The sequence below is a fragment of the Tupaia chinensis genome, unplaced genomic scaffold, assembly GCF_000334495.1.
Source record: "Tupaia chinensis unplaced genomic scaffold, TupChi_1.0 Scaffold000044_1, whole genome shotgun sequence".
Classification (NCBI taxonomy): Eukaryota; Metazoa; Chordata; class Mammalia; order Scandentia; family Tupaiidae; genus Tupaia; species Tupaia belangeri.
The window spans coordinates 2,279,022-2,294,394 of NW_006159500.1; the positions used below are offsets into that span (position 1 = coordinate 2,279,022).

Genomic DNA, 15,373 nt, shown 5'->3' on the forward strand with positions numbered 1-15,373 from the left:
TGATTTCTCACTTTCTGTCTCTCTGTCTGTCTCTGTCTGGTAAGTGCACAAGCCCTATAGAAAAAAATCTCTCTTAAAAAAAAAAAAAAAGAAGAATGGACAAAGGACCAACTCCTGGGACATATGTACCAGTAAGAGATGATCATACTATAAGGTTTTTAAATGTTTAAAACTGGCATTCTTATGATTTAAGACTGTTACTAAAGTTGCCGTTTTATTGGCACTTTTTAAAATATTTGTTTAATTAAGATACAGAAAAGCAAGATGAGGAGTTGTATTGAACATACTTACTGACAGATCTGAAAGTTTTTTGTCGGAGAGAACAACCACGAAAATTCAAACGGAGCACATTGAGACGCCACCTCTGCAAAGTAGACACTATATATCTATCTGCAATCACATTTTTCACTGTGGAAAAATCGATCTAAAAAGGATAAACAAAAAGCATTACAAAGTGAAAAAGACTTGTTTCATTTAAAATTTTTAAATATTTTATCCATTTCTTAAAAAGGTTTTTGCCATAGAGCACATGCACTTAATGGAGAGACAGAGAGAGAGACAGTGAGAAGGAAAGTGAGAAATCACCCCCCACCCCCAGGGGCATGGTCACAGTACAATCCCTTTTCCTCCATTCTCTTTTTGGGATGTTGGGCATGCACACACATGTGCCTGACATTTTTCAAGCCACAAGATCCAGGACTCGAACTATAGTCAGCCATGTGGGAGTCCAATGCCTTAACCATGCTACTTGCTGGCCCCTCCAAATTTTAAATATTTTAAAGCGTCAAGTCCTAAAAGTTCTTCACCACAGTATTTTCAAATAGAAAAAAAGGGACTGAAATATTAGTTTGAATATTGTATTAGTAGAGTATGTAAATTTCATGAATAAAATAAAAAACTCTACATATGCAAACATATATGCTTGTTTCCAAAAATGGTTTAAACTGGGTGATAACAAAATATACTACATTAGGATAAAAATTGTAAACGCAAAATGGCTTCTTAGCATGAGAACAACCAGTGCCCTATGAGTTGAGATATACAAATTAAAATCACAATCAAGTATCAGATATCAAGAAATATAGAAAGCTTTAAAAATGTATGCCTTTGTCAAACATATGCCCAGCGTATTCTTCAAGCTGCCAGGGTCAGGATTCGAACAGCCCAGTCGGCCATGTGAGATCCTGCTCCTTTACTAGGCCACAGGGCTGGCCTCACTCTGGCATTTTCTAACATGAACTTGTAAGCTGCTGCTTCTATACTATTCTTACTCCAGTACTATTTTTGTAACAGAGAACATGCCTGTGTTTCTAATGTCAAAGAGTCACTGGGGGAAAGTCTCAGCCAATAATAAAAGATAAGTACATACTGTGGGACAGCTGGTGGCATGGTGGTTATGGCGGTTAGATCCCACATGGCCAACTGCATGGTTCAAGTTCAATGCCTGGTGACTTGAAAAACATGCTGACATGTGTGCATATGTTCCTGAAATCCCAGGGGGAGAATGGGGAGTAGGGACTGCGGCATAGCCATCTCTCCTGGTGGATGCTTTCTTATTTTCCATCTCTCTGGCAAATGTATGTGCCCTATAACAAACTTTTTAAAAAAGGAAAATAAAGAAAGAAATAAGCTGCAACCAGCAGTTAGGGGAATGACTATGTCGCTGAACTTCCATGTAGCTAACTGCAGTTTGAGTCCCAGACCTGGTGGCTTAAACTCACGCTGGGTGCCTGTGCATGTGTGCCCAAGATCCTGAGAGGAGAATGGAGGAGAAGGGATTGCAGCGTGGCCATCCCCCCTGGAGGGTGATTTCTCGCTTTCTATCTCTCTGCCTCTCTCTGTCTTTCTGGGGAACACACGTGCCCTCTAGCAAAAACCTCTCCAAAAAAATGAAATAAGCATGTATTATTCCCAATATCTATTTCTTGGATGATACTTTAATCTCAACAACTGTAAGTATTTATGTCATCAATAAACATTCAGTGGCAACATTTTCCCTAATTTTTTTTCACTTTGTAAACAGTAGAGTTTTATACAAATATAAAGTCATGCACCCTCAAAGCTATCAACACAATAGATACTTATTCAATTGAACAAAACATCCTTAAAATGTTTTTTAACAATTTACAAATATATTCACAACATAATCTGCTGATCAAAAGACTCTAACAAAGTCTGTATGATTTACAATATTCTCATTATAGCAAGAAAAAGAAAATACACTTATAAAATGTGTTAGGCATTTACTATGCCAAGTATTTAAATGATTATTCTCATTATGACATAAGAATAATACTCTCATAGTGGAAAAAGATAGATTTTATTAGTCCAACAATCACTGAATAGCTTCCAAGAAGTTCCAAAGTAAAGTCCAGCTATCCTTTCCATAAAATAAATAGAAGAGCAGCAACCTCTGGGTATCCCATACACATAAACTATTAGGATTGCATTTTTATTAATTGGGTCTTGAGTAAATTATTTGGTACAAAGAAAAATAAACAAAATTTCAGAAACTAGTTAATTTGGGCTAGTTAAACCGGCCCAAATGTGGTTTTTCACTTACCTGCTTATGTATAAGAAATTTCACCATAAAGTACATATTTTAAAATAACAATTATTTCCAACACATAAGGTCAAAGTGTTCACTCTTACCATAGAAGCAAAACTTACTGCTAAAAATAATCTACAAGAAATAATATATAAACACATAGAGCTTTAAGATAGACTAAAAACATCCTCCTATGTTCTATGAATAAAAATGCAAAGGTCTCTAGAACGCATGAGTGAATACACACACTTGGATTAATGTGGGATATGTTGGTATCACATGAGCTTGTGTAGACATGTGTACACCATGAAACAAACTGTGAAAATGTTTCTAGTGACACTATACTCTCTAGCCCCACCTGCTAGAAAGAAAACAAAAACTTAACGACTTTTCCTCTTTATAAATAGTTTTTAAGTGAAAAAACAAACCCGACACTCCTTTTTGCAACATGGACTGAGCTCTAAAAGATTCAGACAAGAATCTCATAGGTTGTTTCTCAATGTGATAAAAACACGTAAGTTTTCTATTTAGGAATTCTGATCATCTCCAGTATTTTGTCTTAAAAACTGCCTTCTAAGATACACGAGGTAGCCATACTGGTTAAATTCTTCCTGCTGCCCACTTTACACCTGGTATAACCATATGGTTGGCACCTCGTAGCACAACATCCATGATAACTGCCACCAACCACTTTACTCTGAAGGAGAAGAGAGCACTAAAGGCAAAAACCACCCATATCACTGGACAGGCAATAAGTCCTAACCAAAAGATTATTGATTCAGCCTCTCAAACAGTTTTATTCTCTTGAGGGGATGTATTCCTGGATTCAAACACCCAATGGCTCTTTATATCTTCATCAATATGATTCCACCAATACAGGCCCACCATTAGTCTACCTGTGACGTTCTTCACTGCCCAAAAGCCACATGATAATAACAAGATAATTGTCACTGTCACCATACAGGCTGCTGCTGAGCAATTCACACAGAAGATAGACTATGACTTTACTGACTCAAAAGAATAAATGGAAAAATTATGCCACTGGATGTCTGATTTTGGTTTCTTTTTGGTCTATTAGTTACCTCTTCTTTGGCATCAAACAGTGAAACATCTTCAGTGTCATCATTACTGTCCTGCTGCAACATGAACATTTTCTTTATTGTCTAAAGTTCAGTCAGTCACTGACCTCACCACTCCTTATTGCTAATGATATCATGTTCTCAAACTGATCTATGAGTAGGTGACCTGGTATAAGTTATCAGAAGCTCTAAAACAGAAAAACTACCAGGAATGGACAGAGTACCAGGGACTCTAGTCCCACATGTCATCTCAACATCTTTACATATCATTAAAGGACCATCCCCTTCTTGGCTACACTGTCCTACTCTCACTCTGTATAACTCTTTTCTTTGTGAACCATTGGTTTAAAGTAATCAATTTCTTATTTATGTTACAAACATTTGGAGATGTTAATCTTTCCTTTGGAAGACCCATAAAGGCAAAAAATAGAATCTAAATGGTCTGGAAGAGAAAGAATATTAACAATATTAACATCAAAACAGATCATGCTGAAGTCTGGCTAGAGTTAGAAAAGGCCACCGTTTCTGCCCAACAGCCTTACTGAATAAAGATGGAAAGAATATGAATGCATATCAGTGAAAAACAAACCCCAACAGGAAGTTAACTTTCTTCATGTTCAACAAATTTCTCTTTCCATAATTGTATGTTGCCCTTCATCTTCTTTCTGCCTTTTCTTATAAGTGTTCAAATATGGCACGATTACAAGCATTTTATCACAAACAATATCTTTATTTGGAAAACAATGAGAAATTGGATATTCACAAACTTATAATCCTGGCTGAAAATATTATTAATATTATGATATCAGTATTATTATTTATCTATTAGATCTGGCCACTTCGGAGCACACATAAACCTTTGCTATCATCCTTTTTCCATATCATCAGCCAAATATACTAGGTCATCTCTTTTCTTTTGAAGAATGATTTCCTCCACATTATGAGTTATGCAAAAGCCTTTAAAAACACTTTTAGGGCCAGCCAGGTGCCATGGTAGTTGGGCAGCTGGATCCTATGTGACTGACTGCACAGTTCACATCTTGGAACCAGCAGCTTGAACACATGTGGGACAAGTGGACTTCTGTGTCCCAAATCCTGAGATGATAATGGAAGAGATAGGATTGTGGTATAGCTATTCCCCTGGGGATTGTCTTCTCACTTTCCCTCTCTGTCTGTGGCAAGTGCACATATCCTACAGCAGAATTAAAAACACACACACTCTAAACTGTCTTACTCATAGTCAAGAACTCAACATAAAGTCTAATACTCATGAGAAGGAAACAGGCACATATAAATGACGAAACCAGGACGGGGTACAAACTATTATATAACATGGGACTTTGTTTCAATCAAAAAATAATATTCAATTTCTTTCTACCACTTAATAAAATTTAGAGAGATTTTTGCTATAGGACATGTATGCTCATTAGAGACAGAAAGTGAGAAATCATCCCCTAAGGGGATAGCCACACCACAATCCCTTCTCCTTCATTCTCCTCTCAGGATTCTGGGCATGCACACACACATGCCTGGCATGAGTTTCAAGCTGCTGGGTCTGGGACTCAAGCCATAGTCGACCACACAAGAGTCCAGCAATGCAACCATTACACCATCTGCTGGTCCCACCACTTAAATATTTTAATATTAATAATATAGCTCTTAGGATAACATTATCATCTTTTTTCTTTCTTCCTCCAGGATTTGTACCTAGACAAAAGAAAACAAATACACTTTCTGATGGTGACTACAGCAGGAAGAACAAGGAAGAAGGGGTTCCTACTATAATTAGCTTTACAGAAATCCATTCTTCTTTCAATAATAAAATAAAGACATATTTCAGTTAGTATCTACTTACAGCATTCCACAATGAGCTTATCTGTGTCATCAACATCCAGGCACGATTAACTTGACCACAAGTGATCACTTCTCTTAAACTGAAGTAGAAGAAAATCTAAATACAGAGAAAAGAAATACATAATGTTGAAAAACAGGTAAACTTTTAAGTAATTCTTCTACTTACCTTTTGTGTGTATGTAACCGCCATTATACTAATAATGGCAATGTTAATAACTACCAAATGCACTTAATACATTTTAATAGCAGGAGTTTAAGTGGTCACATTTTTTAAAGACTTACTTGTTTAATTTTATTTATTATTATTTTCAAATTTGCTATAAGGACACATGTGGTCACCAGAGAAAGAGGTGGGGAGGAGGGAGGGAAAGTGAGAAAGCAAGCCACCAGGTCCAGGACTTGAACCACAGCTGGCCATATGGGAGCCCAGCACCTTAACTACAACATCACCTCCTGGGCAAGGTGGTAGCATTTTATCTGAAAATAGAAATTTTATCTAAAGTAATGAAATTTATTTGCTAATGCCTGTCATATAATGTAATCTTTTTCATTGATAGCTATGGAGAGATGGTGAGAAGGATAAGCATATTTGTTTTATTTTGAGAACTAAGGTGAAATTCTTCCAGAAAACTAGATATTTCCTCAAATAGTAGCTGGTATGTAGACAGCATTTAATAACTGCCTGATGAACTGAACTGGATATATTTTCTAAAGTTATAGAATTCTTGGGAAAGATCAATACACCTGCCTTGACTACTATGTAGCAAAAATGGTAGACTAGAAAACCAGGAACTCTCCTGATATAAAGCATCAATACATGTTTTTTTAAAAATTGTAAACAATATAACTAAGTTTCCAAGAAAGTAAGGAAAGTCTCCAGGGCCCTAATTCTTACAAACTCAGACTAGCAAAAAGGTACTCGTGCTATAGTTGCTTAGGATGGGAAAGAAGAGGGATGGCTGCTGCTTTTTATAACAAATAGGTTCTGATTTTACAGGCCATGGTGGGGTGGATAGAAGAAAATCACCAGGCTTGTACAAAGCTGGGAGTTATAAATGAGTTAGAGAGAGCGAGCGAGAAAGAGAGGAATATAAAATAGAGTAGAAAAATAAATCTACCTCCTGGTAAAGAAAAACTAAGGTGCCTATCCTAGGATAAAAAGAAAATCTCCCCAAAACTTTGTAACCAAAGTCCAGCCATCATGTGTATTAGAATTAGAATTTTAATTCTTTGAGAGATTCTATTTTAATTACTACCTTTGTAACTAGATTTGATATATTAACATGCAAATACATTCCAAGCTTATAATAATGCTGGGATATTTGGCAGAAATATTGTCTTTTTAGAGACATGGACTTAAACCAGGCTTTAAAGGATTTTCATGATTAAGCCCCAATGAAACAAACTCTCAATCAAAAATTGTAAAATACAAGAGCAAACAAAATTGCATAAGCATTAACAGAAATACTAGATCATCAGAAAAGTCATGACATATTTTCAATAAAAATAATAATATAACTAATAAAATTGTTCAATAGTTATTATTAAGATCTGAAAAGTGATAAAGACATAAAAATAAAAACAAAACTCTTGAAAATGATGTTGTCAACAAAGAACTGGGCCAAACTGTGCCCAGAACCTGTGCCAAGGTCCCATGGCACAGTGGTTAAGGAAACCAGGTCCCACATAGCTGACCATTATCAGAATCTAGACCAATCACTGTAACTTAAAAAAACATGCCAAGAAAAGGTGCTTACATGCCTAAAATCCTGACAAGATGGAGATATGGAGAAAGAGGAATTATGATGTGATCACACCCCATTGGGTGGTTCTCTCTCCTCTCTTGCTTTTTCTCTCTCTCTTGAGCACATGCACCCTCTGGCAATGAAAAAAAAAAAAAGAAGGGGCATTTTTCATAAAATAACAAGATAAAATTAATGATTAAAGAATATAATTATTGAAATTTAGTGGCAGATAAGACTCAGCTGAAAAGAAAACCAGTGAAATGGAATACATAGCTAAGAAATAAAAGAGCATAAGGCATAAAGAGATAAAGAGATGGAAAATACAAAGGTTAAGAGACACATTACATAGTATGAAAAGTTTCAACATACATATTTATAGAATTTCCAAAAGAGAACAGAGAGAATGGAATCAAAGCGAAATTCAAAAATACCACAGAATAACTGTTCTAGAGCTAATGAAAGCAACAATTTCAGCTTCTAGAAACACAAGTAGTTCCAAACGGGACAATGAAGCAATACTCCTGGTATTATAATACAATTGCAAAAGTTCAAAACAAAGAAAAATGTTAAATGAAACCAGAGAAGATCGTCTACCAAACAATCTCCCTGAGAAACTAACTACATAAGGCAGAAGTCAGCAGAAAATAACTGTCAATCTCAGGTACCATACGCAAGTAAATTATAATTCAAGAATGAACACTAAGGGAACCAGCAGTTAGCGTAACGGCTATGTTGCTGGACTCTCACATAGTCGACCGCGGTTTGCGTCCTGGACCCGGTGGCTTAAAACTCACGCTGGGTGCATGTGCATGTGTGCCCAAGATCCCGAGAGGAGAATGGAGGAGAAGGGATTGCAGCGTGACCATCCTCCCTGGGGGATGATTTCTCGCTTTCTGTCTCTATGTCTCTCTCTGTCTGTCTGGCGAGCGCAAGTGCCCTATAGCGAAAACAAAACAAAACAAAACTCTCAAAAAAAAAAAAAAAAAAAAGTTATGAGAGGGAATGAGATAAGGGGCCAGACACATGGTTTTTATTAATTGGGTCTTGAGTAAATTATTTGGTACAAAGAAAAATAAACAAAATTTCAGAAACTAGTTAATTTGGGCTAGTTAAACCGGCCCAAATGTGGTTTTTCACTTACCTGCTTATGTATAAGAAATTTCACCATAAAGTACATATTTTAAAATAACAATTATTTCCAACACATAAGGTCAAAGTGTTCACTCTTACCATAGAAGCAAAACTTACTGCTAAAAATAATCTACAAGAAATAATATATAAACACATAGAGCTTTAAGATAGACTAAAAACATCCTCCTATGTTCTATGAATAAAAATGCAAAGGTCTCTAGAACGCATGAGTGAATACACACACTTGGATTAATGTGGGATATGTTGGTATCACATGAGCTTGTGTAGACATGTGTACACCATGAAACAAACTGTGAAAATGTTTCTAGTGACACTATACTCTCTAGCCCCACCTGCTAGAAAGAAAACAAAAACTTAACGACTTTTCCTCTTTATAAATAGTTTTTAAGTGAAAAAACAAACCCGACACTCCTTTTTGCAACATGGACTGAGCTCTAAAAGATTCAGACAAGAATCTCATAGGTTGTTTCTCAATGTGATAAAAACACGTAAGTTTTCTATTTAGGAATTCTGATCATCTCCAGTATTTTGTCTTAAAAACTGCCTTCTAAGATACACGAGGTAGCCATACTGGTTAAATTCTTCCTGCTGCCCACTTTATACCTGGTATAACCATATGGTTGGCACCTCGTAGCACAACATCCATGATAACTGCCACCAACCACTTTACTCTGAAGGAGAAGAGAGCACTAAAGGCAAAAACCACCCATATCACTGGACAGGCAATAAGTCCTAACCAAAAGATTATTGATTCAGCCTCTCAAACAGTTTTATTCTCTTGAGGGGATGTATTCCTGGATTCAAACACCCAATGGCTCTTTATATCTTCATCAATATGATTCCACCAATACAGGCCCACCATTAGTCTACCTGTGACGTTCTTCACTGCCCAAAAGCCACATGATAATAACAAGATAATTGTCACTGTCACCATACAGGCTGCTGCTGAGCAATTCACACAGAAGATAGACTATGACTTTACTGACTCAAAAGAATAAATGGAAAAATTATGCCACTGGATGTCTGATTTTGGTTTCTTTTTGGTCTATTAGTTACCTCTTCTTTGGCATCAAACAGTGAAACATCTTCAGTGTCATCATTACTGTCCTGCTGCAACATGAACATTTTCTTTATTGTCTAAAGTTCAGTCAGTCACTGACCTCACCACTCCTTATTGCTAATGATATCATGTTCTCAAACTGATCTATGAGTAGGTGACCTGGTATAAGTTATCAGAAGCTCTAAAACAGAAAAACTACCAGGAATGGACAGAGTACCAGGGACTCTAGTCCCACATGTCATCTCAACATCTTTACATATCATTAAAGGACCATCCCCTTCTTGGCTACACTGTCCTACTCTCACTCTGTATAACTCTTTTCTTTGTGAACCATTGGTTTAAAGTAATCAATTTCTTATTTATGTTACAAACATTTGGAGATGTTAATCTTTCCTTTGGAAGACCCATAAAGGCAAAAAATAGAATCTAAATGGTCTGGAAGAGAAAGAATATTAACAATATTAACATCAAAACAGATCATGCTGAAGTCTGGCTAGAGTTAGAAAAGGCCACCGTTTCTGCCCAACAGCCTTACTGAATAAAGATGGAAAGAATATGAATGCATATCAGTGAAAAACAAACCCCAACAGGAAGTTAACTTTCTTCATGTTCAACAAATTTCTCTTTCCATAATTGTATGTTGCCCTTCATCTTCTTTCTGCCTTTTCTTATAAGTGTTCAAATATGGCACGATTACAAGCATTTTATCACAAACAATATCTTTATTTGGAAAACAATGAGAAATTGGATATTCACAAACTTATAATCCTGGCTGAAAATATTATTAATATTATGATATCAGTATTATTATTTATCTATTAGATCTGGCCACTTCGGAGCACACATAAACCTTTGCTATCATCCTTTTTCCATATCATCAGCCAAATATACTAGGTCATCTCTTTTCTTTTGAAGAATGATTTCCTCCACATTATGAGTTATGCAAAAGCCTTTAAAAACACTTTTAGGGCCAGCCAGGTGCCATGGTAGTTGGGCAGCTGGATCCTATGTGACTGACTGCACAGTTCACATCTTGGAACCAGCAGCTTGAACACATGTGGGACAAGTGGACTTCTGTGTCCCAAATCCTGAGATGATAATGGAAGAGATAGGATTGTGGTATAGCTATTCCCCTGGGGATTGTCTTCTCACTTTCCCTCTCTGTCTGTGGCAAGTGCACATATCCTACAGCAGAATTAAAAACACACACACTCTAAACTGTCTTACTCATAGTCAAGAACTCAACATAAAGTCTAATACTCATGAGAAGGAAACAGGCACATATAAATGACGAAACCAGGACGGGGTACAAACTATTATATAACATGGGACTTTGTTTCAATCAAAAAATAATATTCAATTTCTTTCTACCACTTAATAAAATTTAGAGAGATTTTTGCTATAGGACATGTATGCTCATTAGAGACAGAAAGTGAGAAATCATCCCCTAAGGGGATGGCCAAACCACAATCCCTTCTCCTTCATTCTCCTCTCAGGATTCTGGGCATGCACACACACATGCCTGGCATGAGTTTCAAGCTGCTGGGTCTGGGACTCAAGCCATAGTCGACCACACAAGAGTCCAGCAATGCAACCATTACACCATCTGCTGGTCCCACCACTTAAATATTTTAATATTAATAATATAGCTCTTAGGATAACATTATCATCTTTTTTCTTTCTTCCTCCAGGATTTGTACCTAGACAAAAGAAAACAAATACACTTTCTGATGGTGACTACAGCAGGAAGAACAAGGAAGAAGGGGTTCCTACTATAATTAGCTTTACAGAAATCCATTCTTCTTTCAATAATAAAATAAAGACATATTTCAGTTAGTATCTACTTACAGCATTCCACAATGAGCTTATCTGTGTCATCAACATCCAGGCACGATTAACTTGACCACAAGTGATCACTTCTCTTAAACTGAAGTAGAAGAAAATCTAAATACAGAGAAAAGAAATACATAATGTTGAAAAACAGGTAAACTTTTAAGTAATTCTTCTACTTACCTTTTGTGTGTATGTAACCGCCATTATACTAATAATGGCAATGTTAATAACTACCAAATGCACTTAATACATTTTAATAGCAGGAGTTTAAGTGGTCACATTTTTTAAAGACTTACTTGTTTAATTTTATTTATTATTATTTTCAAATTTGCTATAAGGACACATGTGGTCACCAGAGAAAGAGGTGGGGAGGAGGGAGGGAAAGTGAGAAAGCAAGCCACCAGGTCCAGGACTTGAACCACAGCTGGCCATATGGGAGCCCAGCACCTTAACTACAACATCACCTCCTGGGCAAGGTGGTAGCATTTTATCTGAAAATAGAAATTTTATCTAAAGTAATGAAATTTATTTGCTAATGCCTGTCATATAATGTAATCTTTTTCATTGATAGCTATGGAGAGATGGTGAGAAGGATAAGCATATTTGTTTTATTTTGAGAACTAAGGTGAAATTCTTCCAGAAAACTAGATATTTCCTCAAATAGTAGCTGGTATGTAGACAGCATTTAATAACTGCCTGATGAACTGAACTGGATATATTTTCTAAAGTTATAGAATTCTTGGGAAAGATCAATACACCTGCCTTGACTACTATGTAGCAAAAATGGTAGACTAGAAAACCAGGAACTCTCCTGATATAAAGCATCAATACATGTTTTTTTAAAAATTGTAAACAATATAACTAAGTTTCCAAGAAAGTAAGGAAAGTCTCCAGGGCCCTAATTCTTACAAACTCAGACTAGCAAAAAGGTACTCGTGCTATAGTTGCTTAGGATGGGAAAGAAGAGGGATGGCTGCTGCTTTTTATAACAAATAGGTTCTGATTTTACAGGCCATGGTGGGGTGGATAGAAGAAAATCACCAGGCTTGTACAAAGCTGGGAGTTATAAATGAGTTAGAGAGAGCGAGCGAGAAAGAGAGGAATATAAAATAGAGTAGAAAAATAAATCTACCTCCTGGTAAAGAAAAACTAAGGTGCCTATCCTAGGATAAAAAGAAAATCTCCCCAAAACTTTGTAACCAAAGTCCAGCCATCATGTGTATTAGAATTAGAATTTTAATTCTTTGAGAGATTCTATTTTAATTACTACCTTTGTAACTAGATTTGATAAACTAACATGCAAATACATTCCAAGCTTATAATAATGCTGGGATATTTGGCAGAAATATTGTCTTTTTAGAGACATGGACTTAAACCAGGCTTTAAAGGATTTTCATGATTAAGCCCCAATGAAACAAACTCTCAATCAAAAATTGTAAAATACAAGAGCAAACAAAATTGCATAAGCATTAACAGAAATACTAGATCATCAGAAAAGTCATGACATATTTTCAATAAAAATAATAATATAACTAATAAAATTGTTCAATAGTTATTATTAAGATCTGAAAAGTGATAAAGACATAAAAATAAAAACAAAACTCTTGAAAATGATGTTGTCAACAAAGAACTGGGCCAAACTGTGCCCAGAACCTGTGCCAAGGTCCCATGGCACAGTGGTTAAGGAAACCAGGTCCCACATAGCTGACCATTATCAGAATCTAGACCAATCACTGTAACTTAAAAAAACATGCCAAGAAAAGGTGCTTACATGCCTAAAATCCTGACAAGATGGAGATATGGAGAAAGAGGAATTATGATGTGATCACACCCCATTGGGTGGTTCTCTCTCCTCTCTTGCTTTTTCTCTCTCTCTTGAGCACATGCACCCTCTGGCAATGAAAAAAAAAAAAAGAAGGGGCATTTTTCATAAAATAACAAGATAAAATTAATGATTAAAGAATATAATTATTGAAATTTAGTGGCAGATAAGACTCAGCTGAAAAGAAAACCAGTGAAATGGAATACATAGCTAAGAAATAAAAGAGCATAAGGCATAAAGAGATAAAGAGATGGAAAATACAAAGGTTAAGAGACACATTACATAGTATGAAAAGTTTCAACATACATATTTATAGAATTTCCAAAAGAGAACAGAGAGAATGGAATCAAAGCGAAATTCAAAAATACCACAGAATAACTGTTCTAGAGCTAATGAAAGCAACAATTTCAGCTTCTAGAAACACAAGTAGTTCCAAACGGGACAATGAAGCAATACTCCTGGTATTATAATACAATTGCAAAAGTTCAAAACAAAGAAAAATGTTAAATGAAACCAGAGAAGATCGTCTACCAAACAATCTCCCTGAGAAACTAACTACATAAGGCAGAAGTCAGCAGAAAATAACTGTCAATCTCAGGTACCATACGCAAGTAAATTATAATTCAAGAATGAACACTAAGGGAACCAGCAGTTAGCGTAACGGCTATGTTGCTGGCCTCTCACATAGTCGACCGCGGTTTGCGTCCTGGACCCGGGGGCTTAAAACTCACGCTGGGTGCATGTGCATGTGTGCCCAAGATCCCGAGAGGAGAATGGAGGAGAAGGGATTGCAGCGTGACCATCCTCCCTGGGGGATGATTTCTCGCTTTCTGGCTCTATGTCTCTCTCTGTCTGTCTGGCGAGCGCAAGTGCCCTATAGCGAAAACAAAACAAAACAAAACTCTCAAAAAAAAAAAAAAAAAAAAAAAAAAAAAAAAAAAAAAAAAAAAAAAAAAAAAAAAAAAAAAAGAATGAACACTAAGACATTAAAAGACATAGATTAAGGTAGTCTGCTTCCAACAGACCCTTCAAGAAGAAACTTCTAAAGAGCACTGAAATCAGAAGAGAATGATTTGCAAGTAGTAAAAACAGGCAAAAGATCTAATAAATATGTGATATGCTACTGACCTTATAAAATAGTAAAATGATGATGACAGATGTGGAGGTACAAAAGAAGGTAGAACAAAAATACTACATAAGATTGAAGAAAGTAATCAATGTTAACATCTAAATTTCAGTTATTCAAAAAAGGAAGTATAGCTATTAATTTACTTTAAGACTTAATTATACATGTTAAATTCATGTATTAAAACGTTTTTTAGCTAATCAGTGAATTCACATGTTAAATTCACATGTTAAAAATATTTGAGAGTGAGTTCATTGATTAGTGTCCATTGGCTGAGGGTGACTTGCCAGGACTGCCATCTGGAGGGTGGTAATTGGATCAGTGACAGTTGGCTGACAGCGAACTGGCTGGACTGGTCTGGAATCAAGGTCCCTTATCACCTGCAATTCCGCCCACAATCCTGCTTGCTGACTACAGCTGCCATGCTTCAAGATCAGAGAGTAAGCTCTGTGGGAAGGAAAAAGGCCGCCAGGCCGGAGAGGAGACCCAGGGTTTTAAAAGTGCTCAGGCCCCTACAGCAGAGGAAGAAGAGTCCCCAACCCACTCACTCCTCTTCTATCCTGAGGGGTGCTGCCCAGAGCTCACCAGCTGCTGGCTCTCCTCAGGAGCCTAACAGTGCTCCACCGAACATCAGTGATGCTGCTGCTGCAGGTGATCACGGCACAGTATCTAATAAAGGTGTGAAGAGGCAAAGTAAGAAAAACGTTAAGATCCTCTGAAGTTCTACCTCTCATTGAGAATTCAGAAAAAGGTCCTCTAAATAAGAAGGCAGTGATGCTGGTGCAGTTTCTGATGTACAAGTATAAAATGCAAGAGTCCATTAGGAAGGGAGACATGCTGAAGACTGTCAACAAAAGGTACAAGGAGGATTTCCCTGAGGTCCTAAGAGAGCCTCTGAGCACACAGAGCTAATCTTTGAACTTGACTTAGAAGAAACTGATCCTTGAGGGCAGTACTATGCTTTTGTTAGCAAACCAGACCTCACCAACTGGGGTGGGAGCAGTGGCTTGGGCTTTCCCAGAAAAGGGCTACTGATGACTCTCTTGGGGGTGATCTTTTTTTATTCTTTCAAAGAATTATTTAATTTAATTTATTTATTTGACCAGAGAGGGGCAGAATAAGAGAGCGAGAGAGAGCAAGCCACAAGCGCCCAG

At 36.6% G+C, this 15,373-nt stretch overlaps 1 protein-coding gene and 2 pseudogenes across 1 annotated transcript in view; all 3 read right to left on the reverse strand.

Moving 5' to 3' along the window:
• Positions 1-15,373, reverse strand: part of FBXL13 (F-box and leucine rich repeat protein 13) — a 274,784-nt gene that overhangs the window by 145,056 nt on the left and 114,355 nt on the right. Inside the window, exon 9 of the mRNA XM_006140783.3 lies at positions 292-424. Within this exon, the coding sequence (XP_006140845.2) occupies positions 292-424 (133 nt within the window). The remainder of the gene's footprint in view (positions 1-291; positions 425-15,373) is intronic.
• LOC114008477 (Golgi apparatus membrane protein TVP23 homolog B-like) lies at positions 3,076-3,693 on the reverse strand (annotated as a pseudogene).
• Positions 8,880-9,497, reverse strand: LOC114008479 (Golgi apparatus membrane protein TVP23 homolog B-like; annotated as a pseudogene).